At 35.2% G+C, this 18,883-nt stretch overlaps 2 protein-coding genes and 1 pseudogene across 2 annotated transcripts; all 3 read right to left on the bottom strand.

The window, feature by feature from the left end:
• Positions 1–1,693: 1,693 nt before the first annotated feature.
• On the bottom strand, positions 1,694–3,976 carry LOC133870728 (wall-associated receptor kinase-like 22; annotated as a pseudogene).
• Positions 3,977–4,025: 49 nt separating this feature from the next.
• Positions 4,026–4,982, bottom strand: LOC133870655 (wall-associated receptor kinase-like 6). The gene has a single exon (XM_062307856.1). It carries the CDS (start codon positions 4,929–4,931, stop codon positions 4,026–4,028), a length of 906 nt encoding a protein of 301 aa, XP_062163840.1. The 5' UTR covers positions 4,932–4,982.
• A 9,868-nt stretch (positions 4,983–14,850) lies between these two features.
• Positions 14,851–18,834, bottom strand: LOC133873018 (wall-associated receptor kinase-like 10). Its single transcript, XM_062310727.1, has 3 exons — positions 17,735–18,834; positions 17,384–17,524; positions 14,851–16,231 (listed from the first exon to the last, which is right to left on the bottom strand). Exons 1-3 carry the CDS (start codon positions 18,630–18,632, stop codon positions 15,042–15,044), a joined length of 2,229 nt encoding a protein of 742 aa, XP_062166711.1. The 5' UTR covers positions 18,633–18,834; the 3' UTR covers positions 14,851–15,041.
• Positions 18,835–18,883: the final 49 nt, after the last annotated feature.

Here is an 18,883-nt window from a genome sequence, read left to right as displayed (position 1 = left end):
ATATTAACACGAAGTTATAATCACTCTTTCGACTCCCAATATAAGTTAAAATGCGCACACAAGTCATAGGTATATTAGTAGTGGGCCTAATGTTATGGGTATAATAAGTATTAGGCCTTTGCCTTAGTAGTGTAATGGGCCTTTGGCCTTATTAGTTTAGTAATCGTTTAAGTAGGTTTATATAAACAAGACCAGTAAATAGTTTTAGGCAGAGAAGTTGTAATTCAATCTTAGACTGAAAATGGAGGGGGAGTACCATGGAGGTTTTGGGCATCCTTAAATTTGCCTGTTATCAGTGTTTTCCATTTTCCAGATCAATTCCATTTTAATGTCTTCTTCCATTTCTCTCTATTTCTTCTCTAAATTCCTATTAAACTAAAAAACCTGTTACATATGCCTTCCCGTAGACTCGTTACACATTCTCATTTATATATTTTTGGTGTAAATTTGGTGTTGAGTGATGTCTGTGTCTAAATATTGCTTGATTTATACACTCGTGTACGTTTAGATACAGCACACATGAAGTAAGCACAATATTACTTGCAGTTGTTTGATAAAATGTCTCAACGATGATGAATGGACTGCTTTGTGTTATTGACATATTATCTCTCCTCCAATATCCAAAAAAACTTACATTAATTCTTTTGGTTTTTTTTTTTTTTTAAGCAATTGAAAATTAGTAGTGGCAGTCAATTAGAATTAGATTATATTAGCAGAGAGGCTTGGATACTCAAACTCTTTGCAACATTCTTCAAGAATTGATTTTGAAAAGTTATTCAAAATGCTTCCACTTCGTCACCACATCCACATGTCAATTTTATTTAGGGTAATTACATTTTCTCCTCATCAACTATCAGTCATTGTCAACATGCCCCCATGAACTGACACATCGACCAAAAAAGAGCATCCAACTACCAACTTTACATACTTTGTCCTCCTCCGTCAGGGAATCCCGTTAACTTGGACGGAATATTCTATTTTTGAGCGTTAATTTTGGTTTAAAGACCAAAATGCCCTCCAACAGTAATTAATAAAAAAAATATTAAAATTAATATGTTTAAAAAAGTTGAGGGCATTTATGTCATTTTTGAATTTGAGTTAGGGTATTTAAGTCTTTTTACGAATTAAACTTACGGAAGGAGGCAAAGTATGTAAAGATGGTAGTTGGATGCTTTTTTTTGGTCAAGATGTCAGTTCATGGGGCCATGTTGACAATGGCTGGTAGTTGATGGGAGAAAAAGGTAATTACCCCATTTTATTTTATTTTTTTATTTTTATTTTTTTTAATATTGATTGTGGTGATTGAATTGATTAACTACTGGTTTGATAAATTGGGATAATAACAACTTGGGGTCTAAACCAGAATTTTCAAACCCGAATGAAGTTTATTATCTAATTCAGCAATCTAATTAGTCATCCTCTATAATAGAGTTGATTGAAATATTTCACTAGGAGTAAAGTTCCTCTTCTGTTATGTATCAAGCAGTATCACTAAAAATACCAGACAAGACACACTGATAGAGCCTCGACACGAAGCTCAAAGTGCATGAGCTAATTACCTGATCAAAATCAAGTGAAGTCCCCATTTTGAAATACACTTTTAAGTCATTTATTATGTTTTTTTTTATCAATTGGATAGGCATACCATCATGCAAGATCTTGCGTCGGTAGCATTCACATTTGTCTTCTCCCTTCATTTTGAAAATTTTAAGTACAATAATTGGTTGTCTATGGACCCTGAAGATGGGTGTAACTCCATTGCGACTTCTTTCATTCTTGGACGTTTCTTCCCGTTTAAGTACGAGCACCTTTTCGTAAGGTTTGCGACTGTAATGATATCTTCTTTCTTACCTTCCTTCAAAACTCGACTATCAAGAATATCAAACAAATTGTTCTCCTCCATGGATTCAATGAAATATATGGCTAAACTTATAGATTCTTGTGTGCTCGTTGAAGAGATCGCTTTTTTGCCGATTAACAGCTCAGCAAAGACAACACCAAAACTATAAACATCACTATTTTCTATAAATTGACTTGATTGGAAATACTCAGGGTTCAAGTATCCAAAAGTGCCATGCACTAGGGTGGTTAAGTGCGTTTGGTCAATAGTGACAGATCTTGAAGTTCCAAAGTTAGCTACCTTAGCTCTGTATTTATCATCTAAGAGTATGTTTGTACACTTAATGTCCCGATGATAAATAGGCAATGAAGCTGCCGAATGTAAGTAGAAGAGAGCCCTTGCAACTTCTGTTGCAATTCGTAAGCGCATATTCCATGTTAGTGGAAACTCTTCGATTTGGTGATGGACATATTGGAACAGAGTTCCGTTATGAACGTATTCATAAACTAGCAAAGGAACTTCCGTCTCCAAACAACAATCAATTAGCTTAACCACATTCCTGTGATTAATTTGTGAAAGAATGACGACTTCATTTATACATTGTTCGAGTTTTCCTTCATCGATCAATTACCTTGGACTTTTTCACCGCAACGATTCTTCCGTCTACCAACATGACTTTGTAAACAGTGCATTGTCCTCCTTGGCCAAGTATTCTATTCACATTAAAATGGTCAGTTGCCTTCTCCAAATCTTTTGAATTAAACAATTTGGTGTTCTCATCATTTGTTTCATGTGAAGATATTTGTTGTTGTAACAATAAACCACCATTTCGTTTGAAGAACATGTTCTTCTGTTTAATCATCCTCCTTTTCTTTATCACTTCGTAGGACCACCATCCACCAAGTAGAACCAATAGCCCAAGGCCACCACTGCTAAGACCTGCTTAATACAATGTAATATAAGAAGATTTTACTCATTGCCGTAAAAGGTTATAGCAATAGTTTTGATTGAGAACGTTGACTTAATATTTAGAGATATCTTCTCTTAATGCTAAAAATTAGCCTGACAAAGTATATATCTTGTGCCAAAAATGTAAGTTAATATATTTGGAGTACTATCAAAGTATTCCAAAAGAAGGAGATGGTAAAAGTGGGTTGTTGAATGAGAAATATGATTAAACAAAAAACGCATGAATGTTTAAAGGTTTGCATCAGAATCCTCTGCCTGCAATTTTTAAAATTAGAGCCATTTTTTTAAATGAATAGTCACGATTTTGTCAAGTCATCTATTTTGAATAAAAATAAATAAAAAATTGGGGTGGTCGGCAGTTTGAATGGGGACTGAACCACCCCTTCAAGCCTTGAGGAGGTGGATAACCACCCTCTCAAGGTTTATAGGGGTGGCCAGGCCCTCATGAGATTTTAGGATGGTTTGGAAAACCCCAAAAACCTTTAGGGGGTGGTTGGCGACTTCTCGAAAGTTTTAAGCTCGGTGGTCTAGCCACTCCCAAAAGTACTTGGGGAAGTCGACCATTCTCTTTGATTGGATAGTTGAAGAATCTGAAAATAAATAAATAAATAAAAGAAAAAAAAAAAAAAAAAAAAAAAAAGTTGGCTCGAAATGATTGAGTTGGCAAAATCTTAAGTGCTCATTTAAACTATTTTAAGAGTTGTAGGCCTCCTACAATTGTTAAGAATTTCTAGATCCAAATCCTGATCTTAAAGTTCCATATATCTCAAAATCAATTATACTTGAAGCATCCTCTAGATAGTAATAAGTGAAGTTTAGGCCGGGACATACATTTTTTGAAAATTGATTGCATAGAAAGTGTACGAGAAAATATTAAAAAAAGAAAGAAAAAGAAGAAAAGATTTGCCACTACACACGCTTGAAAATACTGCAAAAATAAATATGAGATTTATATTGTGTGGGTAGTTTTTAACTGGCTCACTTTTTAAAAAGAAAAATAAAATGGGAATTAAACTTGTTTATACTCTGATCCGAGTAAACGTACATACCTATAGTGAGTTGTCTCTTGGTGTCTACACACATGTAAGAACCATACGTATTTGCGCAGTGTCCATTTTTGGAACAAGGGAATCTGCCCGGTACCTCGCATTCGTTAATATCTGACATTTAACACAGTTAGTATCTAACACGTACGAAAAGGAAGAAGGAGGAAGAATTAAAGAGATAAAAATAGAGATAAAAGATAGGGATTTCCTTCAAAGCCCCAATTGCAAAAACATGCAACAGAGGGCTTGTACTTTGTACTCGCTGAAATATAACGATAGTGATCACAATAGTACGCTTTTGTATTTTCTGCGGTCTTATTGGCTATTGGAAGTGTGTTGAATGATGTCTCAAGAATCCACCATTCCAACACCACAGGAACGTGCGACATAATGGAGGACATATTTATTAATGAACAACTTTCCCTGAACCACTCTTCTTCTACCAAGAATGCAGAATTGCATTGTTTGGTGACTGCAGGATCGCTAATTGGATCTATTGTTGTCTCGAACGCATTGAGATCTGAAGCAATTGTGGTTTGGCAGCAGTTAGTGCCATTGCAACTACTACCATTTATCACTACTTTACTCGAATCACAACTTGACTGCTTGCACCCAATAATTGAACCATCCGAGGATCCCATTGAGGCAGAGTTATCGCAACCCATGGCGACGAATATGTTTTTTTCCTGGGAGAAGATGAAAGAGCTGTTTGCTAGCTCTACATTTTGTTTTCTGCTTGAACTATTATAAGTACGAGTAGAAAATGTCGGATAATTGACGCGAACTGTACTTCGTGAAGATCTATAAGCGTCTCCTAATGAAATGTTCAGCACCTCCAGGCCGAAGCTACTCAAGAAAGGTTTGGGAGGGCTGAAAGAGTCATTGCAAACTACTTCAAACCAGTGATCAACGTAGCAACCAGCTCCTATTCCAAAAGGGTACGGGATGCTAACATCCCCACAGATTGCTTGACATGAAGTACTATTAATTGCTAAACCCGCTGCTTGTACAAATAATATTGCATCAATTGAACACAATAGCACAATCATGATCTGAAATACCATTTTTACCGCCATGGATGACGGAATTGTTAAGCAGCTAGATATAAGCCCCAAGCCCCGGCCCGCTTTATAAAACGTACGCCATTACCGCGTCCTTCTAAAAGTTGCCAAGAAGACCAAGTTGCATGTCTTCGTCTGGAATAGCCATTATTGATCGATCACCGTACCTGTCATAAATTAATACTAGGAAAATGATCACATGCAAATGGATGATCCACAATTGTGACTTTTGCGTGGGCGCGTCTTACATATCCGAAGTAGATGAGGCCACGCGCTTACTTCTGATTTGTCTTTTGTTAACTTGACAAAGATCAAACAGCCAATTAAGTTGATCATCGATCTACGCCATTCATTCAATTTCAAGATTGAATTATATCAAGATAGAGGTGCTTCCGCGCGTGCCCCTATAAAATAATATTGCAAAAAAGCCTAAAAGTCATTGAATTGATTTCTAGCTAGTGGCGGGAAATTGACGGAATAACATCTTCTCGATTTTAAATGAAATTGATTATATTTATTTTATTATTAGAATTTAAAGCAAGAGAATATTAAATCAATCTATTAACTGAGTTGCCAAATACTGAATTAATTAATAGCATTGTAATATCTTAATAAATAATATTTTCACAACAATGAAAAAAAATCATCATGATATTTGGGGATTATTGTTAGAATAATAACTTTTACGTACTTGATGGTCGGATTATGCTAAGCCTTGTGTTTCCTGGTCGACATCGTAAGTTCATTACTTGAGGGGATGGACATAGGTTTCGACCAAAAGTATAAAAAGGACATAATTTATTGTTATTGCAATTGGGTTTAATAATAAGAGCAATGCTAAAAATTATATTTGTATCTCATAATTATCATACGATGTTGACGTGTCAATCACAACTAATCCTTAAATTTTTTTTCTTTTTTCTTGAACTAATCCAAAGGTTAGTTAGAACTAACACACACTACAATAAATTTGGCATGTAGCAACGACTTTTTTAACAACAACACAAAAGTTGTTGCTAATAAGCGATCTGTAGCAATAACTTCTATGTCGTTGCTGAAAATCGTTGCTAATATAAAAAAAATTATATCAGCGATGACAAACGTGTCGTCGCTAATAAGTCGTCACAAATACCTCTGCCGTAATTTTCTCCTCACGCACGTTGTGTGGCTGGAAAGTATCAACGGCGATAAGTGGTGCATATAAATATATAATAAATAAAAATTAAAAAATTAATTTTTTTTACTATAGGTTTTATTTTTGAAAAAAATTTAATATGCTAATTTGATTTTTTAATAAGTTACAAAAAATTAAAAATTAGGGTTAAATACCCTACTGCCCCTTGTGGTTTGCAACCTTTATTTTTTGCCCCCTCAGTTTTGTTTTGTATCAAATTTGGTACATGTGATATGAGAAAAAGACGAAAATAGTACCTTCGTCCAATCTCCCGTCCAAAACTAACGTCCAGCCATGTCATTCTACAGGTGTTGGCATGCATGTGTGACACCTGTCCCCGTGGTACACCTCAACGTGCTGACGTGGCTATCATTTTTTATTATTTTTTTTTTCTGATATGTATCGTATCATGCAATTTTAATTTTAAGTAAAATTTTAATTTTAAAAATGGAACTTAAAAAATTGAAAAATAATATATATATATATATATATATATATATATATATATATATATATATATATATATATATATATATATATATATATATATATATATATATATATAATAAATTTATAAGTGGTGTATATAAATATATAGTAAATAAAAATTAAAAAAATTAATTTTTTTACTATAGGTTTTATTTTTGAAAAAAAATTTAATATGCTAATTTGATTTTTTAATATGTTACAAAAAATTAAAAATTAGGGTTAAATACCCTACTGCCCCCTGTGGTTTGCAACATTTATTTGTTGCCCCCTCAGTTTTGTTTTGTATCAAATTTGGTACTTGTGATATGGGAAAAGACGAAAATGGTACCTCCGTCCAATTTCCCGTCCAAAACTAACATCCAGCCATGTCATCCTACAAGTGTCGGCATGCATGTGTGACGCCTGTCCCTGTGGTACACCTTAACGCGCTGACATGGCTATCATTTTTTTATTATTATTATTTTAAGGATTTCTTATATATATATATATAAATAAATTCAGTGGTTGCTCAGTCACCTCTTTGGCCACCCCATTTTGGCCAAAGGGGTGGCTAAGCCACCCTCAAGGCCATTTTTGGGGGTGGTCGGCCACCCCCATATGGCCCAAAGGGGTGGCTCAGGCTCATGGCTGAGCCACCCGTAGAATTTTTATTTTTTATTTTTTTAAAAAAACCTTAAAATTAAAAATGACAATTTTTTTTTCCCAATATATACTCACATGGTTTTATACATTTCATGATGTGCCCCATGTGGTTTTAATAAGAACCAGAAATGGTATTTTAGTTTTGTAATTATATCACAAATGACACTTTATACACAAATAATATTTGGTATATTTGGTATGCCATTTTTGAACAAAAAGTAACATGTATGTCTGTCGTGTATCAAAATAACATGTTGAAAATAATTGAATCCTTCATAAAAAAAGAAAAAACAAAACACAATCAATCATGTGTAACAATTGAAAATACAAAATTATATGTGTGGCCAATTGATATAACTCAAAAAATGACCAAATGTTTGTTACTTAAACACAATTTTTTTTTTCCAATATATACCCATGTGGTTTTATAAATTTCATGATGTACTTCCTGTGGTTTGATTGGCCAAAATGGGGGTGTTAGCCACCCCAGTTTTTTTTTTTTTTAATATATATATATATATATATATATAAAAGAAATCATTAAAAAAATGGTAGCCACATCAACGCTGAGGTGTGCCACCGGGACAGGTGTCGCGCATGTACGCCGACACCTGTAGGATGACGTGGCTGGACGTTAGTTTTGGACAAAAAATTAGACGAATGTACCATTTCCATCTTTTCATATACCATAGGTACCAAATTTTGTAAAAAGTAAAACTGAGGGGACAAAAAATAAAGGTCGTAAAGCACATGGAGCAAATAGGTATTTAACCTTAAAATTAATATCAGTGTCGACTAAGTAGTCGACACTGATAGTATGATTATAAAAAAAACGATGTCGTTTTTGTCTCAAGTGTTGGTGTTGTAAATTTAACATTTTTCCAAAAATAATGTGTAAATTGCGCGATTTCCGAAATTTTCGCACAATTTTTTTTAAATATCCCGCCCCCTCTTCCTTTCTCCATGCCATTTCTTTCTTCTTTCTTGAGAGAGGGAGATCATAGAGGGAGAGCTGGAGACAGAACCGGAGAGACCCTGGGGAGACTTTCGGTGGGTTAGCCACCGTTGGGGCGGACGACGGCGCCGGAGTCTGGTGGGTCACTGCCCGACGCCAGTGAAGCCAAGGGGACGTTTTTCCGGCGTCTTCTCGGCACCCAAACATGAAAAATTTCATTTTTGGGTAAGTAGTGCTTTGATTTCCATTTTTTAGCTTGTTTTGGGAAGATATTCAGTATAGAACCCATGTAGGTATCGTGAATTTGGGTAGAATTTTTGGGTTATTTCGATGCAGAACTGAATGGGCATTGAGCAAAATTTCTGGATTTTGTGATTGTTGGGTTCATTTTTTTTTTTGTTAATTTTTTTTTTTGTGAAATTCTGGGTTTGTTGAGAAGAATAACTGAATGGGTACCAAAAAAAAAAAAACCGAATGGGTACAAAAGTTTCTTTGAGAATGTTGGATTTCTAATTGTGATATTTTGTTGGATTGTTTTTAGTACATTAAGTATAATTTTTAGGCTTGATTTCTTGGTTTTTGTTTTGATTTGGGTTGTTTTGTCAAGATTTTCGGTAGAGAATCTGAATGGGTTTTGTAAATTTTTTTGGATCGTTTCGTGGTGTTTGGGGTTGACTCTAACCGAATGGGTTTTGAAATTTCTGAATGATATCTTGCGGTAGTTAGAATTTTTCATGTACAAAAACAATGCTTCTGATTACTGCTTGATGGATTTTAATATAAAGTAAAATGCCTAAATCTCAACTACCTTGGGTTGCTAACTGAATCCTTTTTTGGCCATTATGCACTATGTTGACTGGCACATTTCCTCAAAATCCTTGGCAGTGGTAAGGCCCCTTGGTCTTCACTAATTGTCGGAAGAAGAAAGATGCCATGGAAGGAAAAAGGCGAGCAGACCCACAGTGACCTCATAGTAATTTATCTATTAAATTAGTAAATGTTGATATATATTTTTTCTCTGGCAATGTGAGCATGCTTGTTTTTCCTATTCGAAATTGTTGTTATAGATGTGTAAGAAATGAGGTAGAGATACAGAGTGTCTTCCTTGGAGTCTCTTATAAATGAACGTGCCACCAAATGTCGGTTTTTTTTTTTTTTTAATTTTTTGTAGTGGCAATTAGTAATTTCTTCTCCTCTGTTATCATTTTGATTTATTTTCAGTGCGCCTGAGAATGGACTGCCCAGAAGTGTACTAAATATGTCACCCAGAATATCATCCTATTTCAATCGTGTAAGTATCCTGACATTTTCACCCACTTGCTTATCAAGTGATCATGAGATATTCTTTACATCTGATTTTTGAGAATTGGAATTCCAGAGTGTAGCCTGCTTAGAGAAACTAGATTAACATTGGCTGTGTTTTTATTTATAAATAACCCTTTTGAGTTATGTTTAAGGCAAGTGATAGATGTTGCAATAGTGCTAAGTGATAGATATTGCTTAAGTTCTTTCTGCACTATAGCTGGTACCTTGTCCAAATGGTTTCGTGAAATAGGTGGTATATACATTATTGGGACGGACAATTTGGCAATTGTCTCCCCAGAAATTTGAAAATGGCTGGTGAGGTTTTGATGAGATCTACATATTTGCAAGCAGCCGAAATAGTGTAGAGGGTAAGCAAAGGCAGGATTGAAGTCGCGTGCAATCCCTCTAATTTTGGCTGTTCATTTAAATCAATACACTAAAAATTTTGCCACATCATTTAAAACCCAAAACTCTTTTTCCAGCAACTTCAAAATGAATGGTTGTGATCTTGCGACATCATTTAAAACTTAAAACTCTTCGTAATTATTGCCGTTGCCACAACGATGCCTCACTGTAATTGATTGGCAGCTGCAAGTTAAAAAGCTAGTGCATGTTGTTTCCTTGGATTTATTTCATAGTTTTCTATACTTAAGTGCAAAACGAGGTCACCATCGTAGAATGTCTCTATCATCTTTACCCTGTCTTGTTTCCAAAATTTCTTTTATATTGATTACTATGTCTGATAGAAAATTAACATACATTTTTCATGTCAAACAGTATACCAGATTTACTTGTAAAAAAAAAAAACAGTAGACCAGATTTACTTGATGCTGCACTGTTCAGACCTGGTAGGCTAGATCGCCTTCTATTCTGCGATTTTCCATCCCCGCATGAGTGGTTGGATATTCTTACAGTTCTCTCTAGAAAGGTATGTAAGGCTGTCTACTTAATGCACACCTCTTTTAGTTTCTATTTAGTTTTGCACATACTAATTAATACCTTTTGACATATTTAGAATAGGTCACCATTTAGTGATTTATATCAAATTCCTTTCTTTCTTTTTTTTTTGGTATCATAATAATTTGTTATATGTTTGACAATCTATACTCTAGTTATATATAAAGAGTGCTTTCTTAAACTTTACAAAAACCTTTTAACGACAAGAAAGCAAGTACATGATCCAAGAAGAAGAAGAAGCAACTGTGTATCAAACAATGTGGAATAAGGTGTAATGATTGAGTGTAATTTATGTTGAATGTGAACTTTAGTTGCTAGGCTTGAACATATGTATACTTCTTGTAATTCATATTTTTAATTAAATGTGAATCATATTTTACTCAAAGAGAGTGGAATATTTTGTATGGTGTAGGAATTTAATGGCAAATTTGGCATTGATAATAATATAAATAAAATTAAAAATTTAACAAAAATAAATAAATAAATATTATTAGAAACGAATGAGAACGACTTTGAACAAGTCCCAAAACAAGCTTAAGAGACTTTTATTATGCATTTGAGGTCTATATTTGTTTTTCAAAGAATGTTCATGCTGCTTGAATTGGAACGTAATTAAAGCAGTCAAGCAGATATATGGCTATAATAGATAATGAAAGTGCAAAAAACGTCATTCATTAGCTTATCTATTCAAAAGCTAGAATAGATTTAGCATCCATTTGTGAATAGTACAACTCTACATGTGGAGTTGCACTGTTCACAGATCTATAATTATTTTATTGTTTTTTCTTTCACCTTTCACCTTTCACATTTCTTTCACCTTTCAACTTATTAATAAAAAATAGTAAAAAGTAATAAAGAAATAATATAGAGTTAAGAATAGATAATCGGATGGATGATGCATTTTAAAATATTCATCTAGCTAAACTAGATAAAGTGAGTTTTGGTTAGTTATTTTAGATTGAGAAATAGACAAGCTATTGGGAGTGGTCTTACATCAAGGGCATTACTAATTTTCTGACTCATAGGGTTGAGTGTCGCTTTTGAAAGGTTATTAATCATAGGGTTAAAACTCCAAATTAGAGTTATTTTACTGTTCAAGCGACATTAATTAAAGTCGATTTTGTTCAAACGACACTAAACAATTAGTGTCGCTTGATTAGTGAACTACACTATTTATTTAGTAAATGACACAAAAAAAAATTATATTTAATATCATTTAAACAGTAAACGACACTAAAATCAAATTTTTTTAGCATTGTTTACTGTTAGAAACAATTTCTGTCAATTTTCTCAATTTTTTAGTGTTGTTTCCTTAGCCGCCGCCGCCGCCTTTTGAAAGTTCAAGGGTAGACAGAGCCTCATTTCAGTCTTCAGAGTTCAGAGGAGGCCAAACTTTGTGCAAATCGATCCTATGATGGGTTCAACGGGAATTTTCAAGCCACCAACCAAAATATTTAAGAATCATTTACATATTATAGATTGAAAAGTCAAAACCCATTGAAAGATGCAATACCCCTTGAAAGAACAACGTACACCAATTTCACAGACACACTGCTTTCTTTTGTATCTTCGGATCTGATCACCTTCTTATGGGAGGACTCATATCAAAGATTGTAACATAAAACAATAAATAACCGAATAAAGACGAACCCCTTGATGCCATTACCGTCCTTCTAAAAGTCGATCGCCAAGAAGATCTATGAAGTTGCCAATTAAGAAGACCAAGTAATTGTCTTCGTCTGGAATAGTCTGTTCTTTCTGTGCATGAACCTAGCCAGCAGCCATTATTGATCACCTCTCATAAATTACTAGGAAAATGATCCCATGCACATGGATGGTCCACAATTGTGACTTTTGCATGGGCGCGTCTTATATATCCTCCCAAGTAGATCGATGAAGCCACGCGCTTACTTCTGAATTTGTCTTTTAACTTGACACTGTTATTGGCAATTCAATTTAGGTGTTGGTGGTCATGGTTGAATTTTAGTGATTGCTGCTCGAATTGGAAGGCTAGTTATGGATTTTCTTTGTGGAGCTTAGTGATTGAGTTGAAATTTCCAAAGATTTTGTCGAGAAAAGTTATAGGTGTTTGGTATGGATTTGCTGTAGGTGTTTGATGCAGGGTTCACTCTGTTTTTTATGGCGGGATGAAATACTGCAGGTTTAAGCACGATTGTTTAGTAATATTAGAGGCCATATTATTATCCTTCTAAAGTTGATGTGGCCTTTAAAATTACCATTGTATCAAAATTCAATGATCTATTTCAAATTTAATGACAATTTTAAGAGCCTCATCAATTTAAGATGATAAAAAGATGATCCCTAGCATTACTTCACAATTATGGTGCTTTGAATGTTTTGGCCCGTTTGGAAGGATCTTCCTGAAATTATGATAGCGGTGTGAGATGTATTTAACCATAGGTGAGGACCAAATGTCCTTGAGGATCGGATCTGTAATTCTTGTGTTATTTTGATTGCAATCTCATTGTTGGATTTGATCGCATTTTGGCCTGAAATCTGCTGGGTAGGTTATTAGTATGTTTTACTGATTCAATGGTTGATTGAGACTTTCATATCAATATTGTGAGATAATTGCAAAATAAAAATATAATTTCTAATGTTACTCTTTAGTGGACTCATGGCTAATGTATATATTTTATTGTGCTTGGTTAATGGTGTTGATATCCTGGATGTTTTTGGGTTGCACTAAGCTAGGGTGTGTATCTGTTTATATTAAGTTAGATAAGAGTGATCCAAGGCACTAGATTGTTAGAAGCTAGTTTTGTTGAATGGGTTGTGCGGACTTTTAATAGCGGGGAGCATGAAGGGGAAGGAACGTACACATGATGTAAGAGGGTCAACCATAGGGTAGACATGTTTTGATCACTCAATTAAGGACATGCTAATTGACTTGTTTTTTAGTTGGGCGAGTTTCGGAAGGCGGTGGGAGTAAGACTGTAACAGTGCTTGGCAATTCTGTGTGACGATATTTAATCAAGGTGCATAAAGCATAATGGACAAGAAGAAAAAGATACACTAAATTCAAGTTATTATCATTGCCCTGTAAATGAGCTTTGGACACCTACACTTTTAGAAACTTAGTTTTTAATTCAATCCATTCATATTTTATTTTTTAAAAAGTAAAATTTTGTTAAGAGTTATACTGCAGTACTAAACAATTTAGTATAAATTCTTTAGAAACTAACGTGACGTTTACGCAGACTTTTGCCACATCAGAAATTTATAAATATATAATCAAAAGAGGAAAAAAAAAAATAATAATAAAAAAAAAAAAAAACCTCCTCACAAGTACCCATTTTCACCTACCATCACAATAACTAAAGAATCACAGACCCAACCCAGCAACAAGGAACAAAACACTACAAGCAGCAACAGCAGCTAAAACCAGCAAATCAACACTCCAATAAGGACAAACAGCAGAAACTAAAACATCCCCTCCAAGTACAAACAGAACCAAACATTTACAAAAGTGAATGGAGGTTCCAACAGTGAATAAGAGGCCTGTCCTTAGCTTCAATCTGAACCAATTTCCTAGCCAAAATCCTGGATCGCACCTCCCATCTTATTTGGCTGACAATAGCTTCCTCGGACCGGGGGAAGTTTCCATGAAGCAGGGCATTTCTTTGTCTCCAAAGATGATAGATGCAAGCACCTAGGCAAAGTTTAGCAAGTCAAACTTTGAGACTTTTACCCTTTAGCTTAGCAACACTCCACGCCACAACTGAGTCCCAGTCAAAAGGAGGATTAGAAAACCCACAATCAAGAATGACAGTACCATATCCGTCTGCTAAATCCACAGTGGAAGAAGAGATCATCACAACTCTCCATACAGCCATAACAAGAAAGGCAATTTGAAGGACCAGCATATCCCCAAGCACACATTCTCTGTTTAGTAACAAAAGCATCACAAAAAACCAACCAAAAGATAAATGAATGTTTAGGGATGGCCATGGAGAACCACACCAGCTTCCACCAAATTACAAGGGGCTTCTTTTCTCTCAAAACCTCCCACGTAGCAGCACATGAGTAGATCCCATTGCTAGAATTCCAAACTGGCAAGTTGGCATCCCCAATAATCACTTCATCAAGCCTACATTGAATCTCAACTATATCCTCAGAGCGAGCAAAAGGCCAATGCCAAGATCCTTCTCTAAGAATGATAGAGAGCTTAGCCCCTAGAGGAAAACCCGAGTCATAAACCACTCAGTAAGCAAACTTATCAAGAAGATATGCAAAAGGATGCCATTGATCAAACCATAGAAAAATATTCCTTCCACTGCCAACCTTGAACCAAAACTGTATAGTATTTCTCATGGAAATCAATAATATTATTGTCAGACAGTGAGGATTGTGTCTTCAAATGAAGAAATTATAGTTAATAAGGAAGAAAATGATCAAGACTTGGAAGTTATTATCAATAATATTAAGTGTTCTCAAACTTTAATCAAATTCAAATATTCTCCTAGTTTATTTATCCTCATTCAAATCATAGAAAAAACCCTACAGCTATTGGAGTTAATTCTGGGTTGAAGCGGACAAGGTTTATTTGTAGCCTACAACATTACATTAAACAAATACTAATTTATACTGATTGGGAAGACAATAATGGTTGAACGTCTAGAGATGAGGTTGACATTGTTGATGAGGGAACATCCCATGGCTCGTACATTTCTGCTTTGACATATTCAAGCTCTTCATAGTTTTGTTGAAGGTTAGGAGCTTTTTGCGACATTTGAACGGCTTCCAACTCCATTGCGACTTCTTTCATTGTTGGACGTTTCTTCCCGTTTAAGTACAAGCACCTTTTCGTAAGGTTTGCGACTGTAATGATATCTTCTTTCTTACCTTCTTTCAAAACTCGACTATCAAGAATATCAAACAAATTGTTCTCCTCCACGGATTCAATGAAATATGTGGCTAAACTTTTGGATTCTTGTGTGCTCGTTGAAGAGATCGCTTTTTTGCCGGTTAACAGCTCAGCAAGGACAACACCAAAACTATAAACATCACTCTTTTCTGTAAACTGGCTTGATTGGAAATACTCAGGGTCTAAGTATCCAAAAGTGCCATGCACTAGGGTGGTTAAGTGTGTTTGGTCAATAGTGACGGATCTTGAAGTTCCAAAGTCAGCTACCTTAGCTCTATATTTATCATCTAAGAGTATGTTTGTAGACTTAATGTCCCGATGATAAATGGGCGAGGAAGCTGCTGAGTGTAAGTAAAAGAGAGCTCCTGCAACTTCTGTTGCAATTTGTAAGCGCATATCCCATGTTAGTGGAAACTCTTCTGTTTGGTGATGGACATATTGGAAAAGAGTTCCATTAGGAACGTATTCATAAACTAGCAAAGGAACTTCCGTCTCCAAACAACATCCAATTAGCTTAACCACATTCCTGTGATTAATTTGTGAAAGAATGACAACTTCATTTATGAATTCTTCGAGTTTTCCTTTATCAATTACCCTGGACTTTTTCACTGCAACGATTCTTCCATCTACCAACATGCCTTTGTAAACGGTGCCTTGTCCTCCCTGGCCAAGTATTCTATTCACATTAAAACGGTCAGTTGCCTTCTCCAATTCTTTTGAATTAAACAATTTGGTATTCTCAACATTTGTTTCATGTGAAGATAATTGTTGTTGTAACAATAAACCACCATTTCGTTTGAAGAACATGTTCTTCTGTTTAATCATCCTCCTTTTCTTTATCACTTTGTACGACCACCATCCACCAAAAAGTAGAACCAATAGCCCAAGGCCGCCACTGCTAAGACCTGCTTAATACATTAATGTAATAGAAGAAGATTACTCATTGCAGTAAAAGGTTATAGCAATAGTTTTGATTGAGAACGTTGTCTTAAAACTTAGAGATATCTACTCTTAATGCTAGAAATTAGCCTGAAAAACTATACTGTGACAAAATGTAAGTTAATATATTTTGACTATCGAAGTATTCCAAAAGGAGATGGTAAAAGTGGGTTGTTGAAGGAGAAATATGATTACACAAAAAAAGCATGAATGTTTAAGGTTTGCATCAGAATCCTCTACCTACAATTTTTAAAATTGTAGCCATTACTTTAAATGAATGGTCACGATTTTGAATAATAATAATAAAATTAAAAAAAAAAAAAAAAAAAAACAAAAAAAAACTTATAGAAAATAGTTTCTTTAGCCAACACCTAGAGAGATTGGGTGCAACATCCCTTGATATTTTTGGGGTGGTCGACCATCCCAAGGAGATGTTCGACCACTCCAATAAGCCTTGAATGGCGATTGAACCACCCCCTCAAGCCTTGAGGAGGTGGCTAACCACCCACTCGAGGCTTATATGGGTTGGTCGGCCCCTCATGAGTTTTTGGGATGGTTTGGCAAACCCAAAAACCTTTAGGAGGTTGTTGACCACCCTCAAAGCTTATATGGTGTGGTTGGCCATTTCTCGAAAATTTTGAGCTCGGTGATCCAGCCACTCCCAAAAGTACTTGGGGAGGTCGACCATTCTCTTTGATCGGATAGTCAAAGAATATGCAAAAAATTATTGCCTCAAAATGATTGAGTTGGCAAAATCGTAAGTGTTCATTTCAACATTTAAGAGTTGTTGCTAGGCTCCTACAATTGTTAAGAATTTCAAGAAATCCCGATCCTAAAGTTCCAATATATCTCAAAATCAATTATACTTGAAGCATCCTTCTAGATAGTAATAAGTGAAGTTTAGGGATATATATTTATTGAAAATTGATTGCATAGAAAGTGTGCGAGAAAATATTAAAAAAAGAAAGGAAAAGAAGAAAAGATTTGCCACTACACATGCTTGAAATTAAATACTGCAAAAATATGAGATTTATGGCTCACTTTTTAAAAAGAAAAATACATATCAAATGGGAAGCTAACTTGTTTATACTTTGATCCGAGTAAATGTACATATATACCTATTGTGAGCAGTTTAACCCGAGTGTTGGTATCAAGCATCCTACACACGTAAGACCCATATGTATTTTCACAGTATCCACTCCTGAATCCATTATTGAAACACACTCCGCGCGCGCCCAGGACCTCACATTCGTCAATATCTGACATGTACACGACATAAACACAGTTAATTAGTATCTAGCTATTAGTTAGCTAATATATATATGATCAGCACCAAAATTGAAGTTGACTATTTCGTACAAGATCATCAATAGAACAATTTAATTCATATATAGAACTATTTAACACGAAAAAGAAGAAGATCGAAGGAAGAATTAAAGAGATAAATAGACTAGAAAAACTTAATTTACCTCCACATCCTCCAACAAGATAGGGATTTCCTTCAAAGCCCTTATTGCAATAACATGTATAAGAGGTCTGGTACTCGCTATCTGAAATATAATTATGATTATAACAATAGTACTCTTCTGCGGTCTTATTGGCTATTGGAAGTGTGTAGAATGATGTATTAAGAATCCCCCATTCCAACACCACAGGAACGTGCGACATAATGGAGGACTTATTTATTAATAAACCAATATCCCTGAACCACTTTTCTTCTACCAAGAATGCAGACTTGCATCCTTCGGTTACAGGGTTGCTAATATTTATTGGATCTATATTTGTCTCGAACGTAATGAGATCTGAAGTAATTGTGGTTTGGCAGCAGCTAGTGCCAAGGCAAGTACTACTATTTATCACTACTATACTCGCATCACAATTTGACATGCACCCAATAACTGAACCATCGTCTGAGGACCTCATTGAGGCAAAGTTGTCGCAACCCATGACGATGAATGCGTTTTGGGATTGAGAGAAGATGAAAGGGCTTGCTAATAACTCCTCATTTTCTTTCTTGCTTGAATCACTGTTACAAATAGAAAATGTCGGATAATTGACGCCAACTGTGTTTCGAATTCCTGAAGAATTGCTTCCAATTCCATATGAAAAGTTGAGCACCTCCAGGTTGATTCTCCGCAAGAAAGGTTTGGGAGGGCTGAAAGAGTCATTGCAAACTACTTCAAACCAGTCATCAATGTAGCAACCAGCTCCTATTCCAAAAGGGTATGGTATATTGCTAACATTCCCACATGAGCTTTTTGCTTCACATGAACTACTAATTGCTAAACCCGCTGCTTGTACAAATAATATTGCATCAATTGAACACAAGAGCACAATCATGATCTGAAATACCTTTTTCACCGCCATCGATGGCGGAATTGTTAAGCAGCTAGATACAAGCCCCAGGCCCCGGCCCGGCCCGGCCCGCTTTATACAACGCCATTACCGTGCTTCTAAAATTCGCCAAGAAGACCAAGTTGTCTTCGTCTGGAATATTCTGTTCTTTCCGTGCATGAACCTAGCAGCCTAGCTAGCAGCCATTATTGATCACCTCTCATAAATTATTAGGAAAATGATGCCTTGCACATGGATGGTCCACCATTGTGACTTTTGCATGG

This window comes from Alnus glutinosa, chromosome 1, assembly GCF_958979055.1.
Source record: "Alnus glutinosa chromosome 1, dhAlnGlut1.1, whole genome shotgun sequence".
Taxonomy (NCBI): Eukaryota; Viridiplantae; Streptophyta; class Magnoliopsida; order Fagales; family Betulaceae; genus Alnus; species Alnus glutinosa.
The sequence above is the reverse complement of the archived record's forward strand: the minus strand, read 5'-3'. Positions and strand labels throughout refer to the sequence as shown.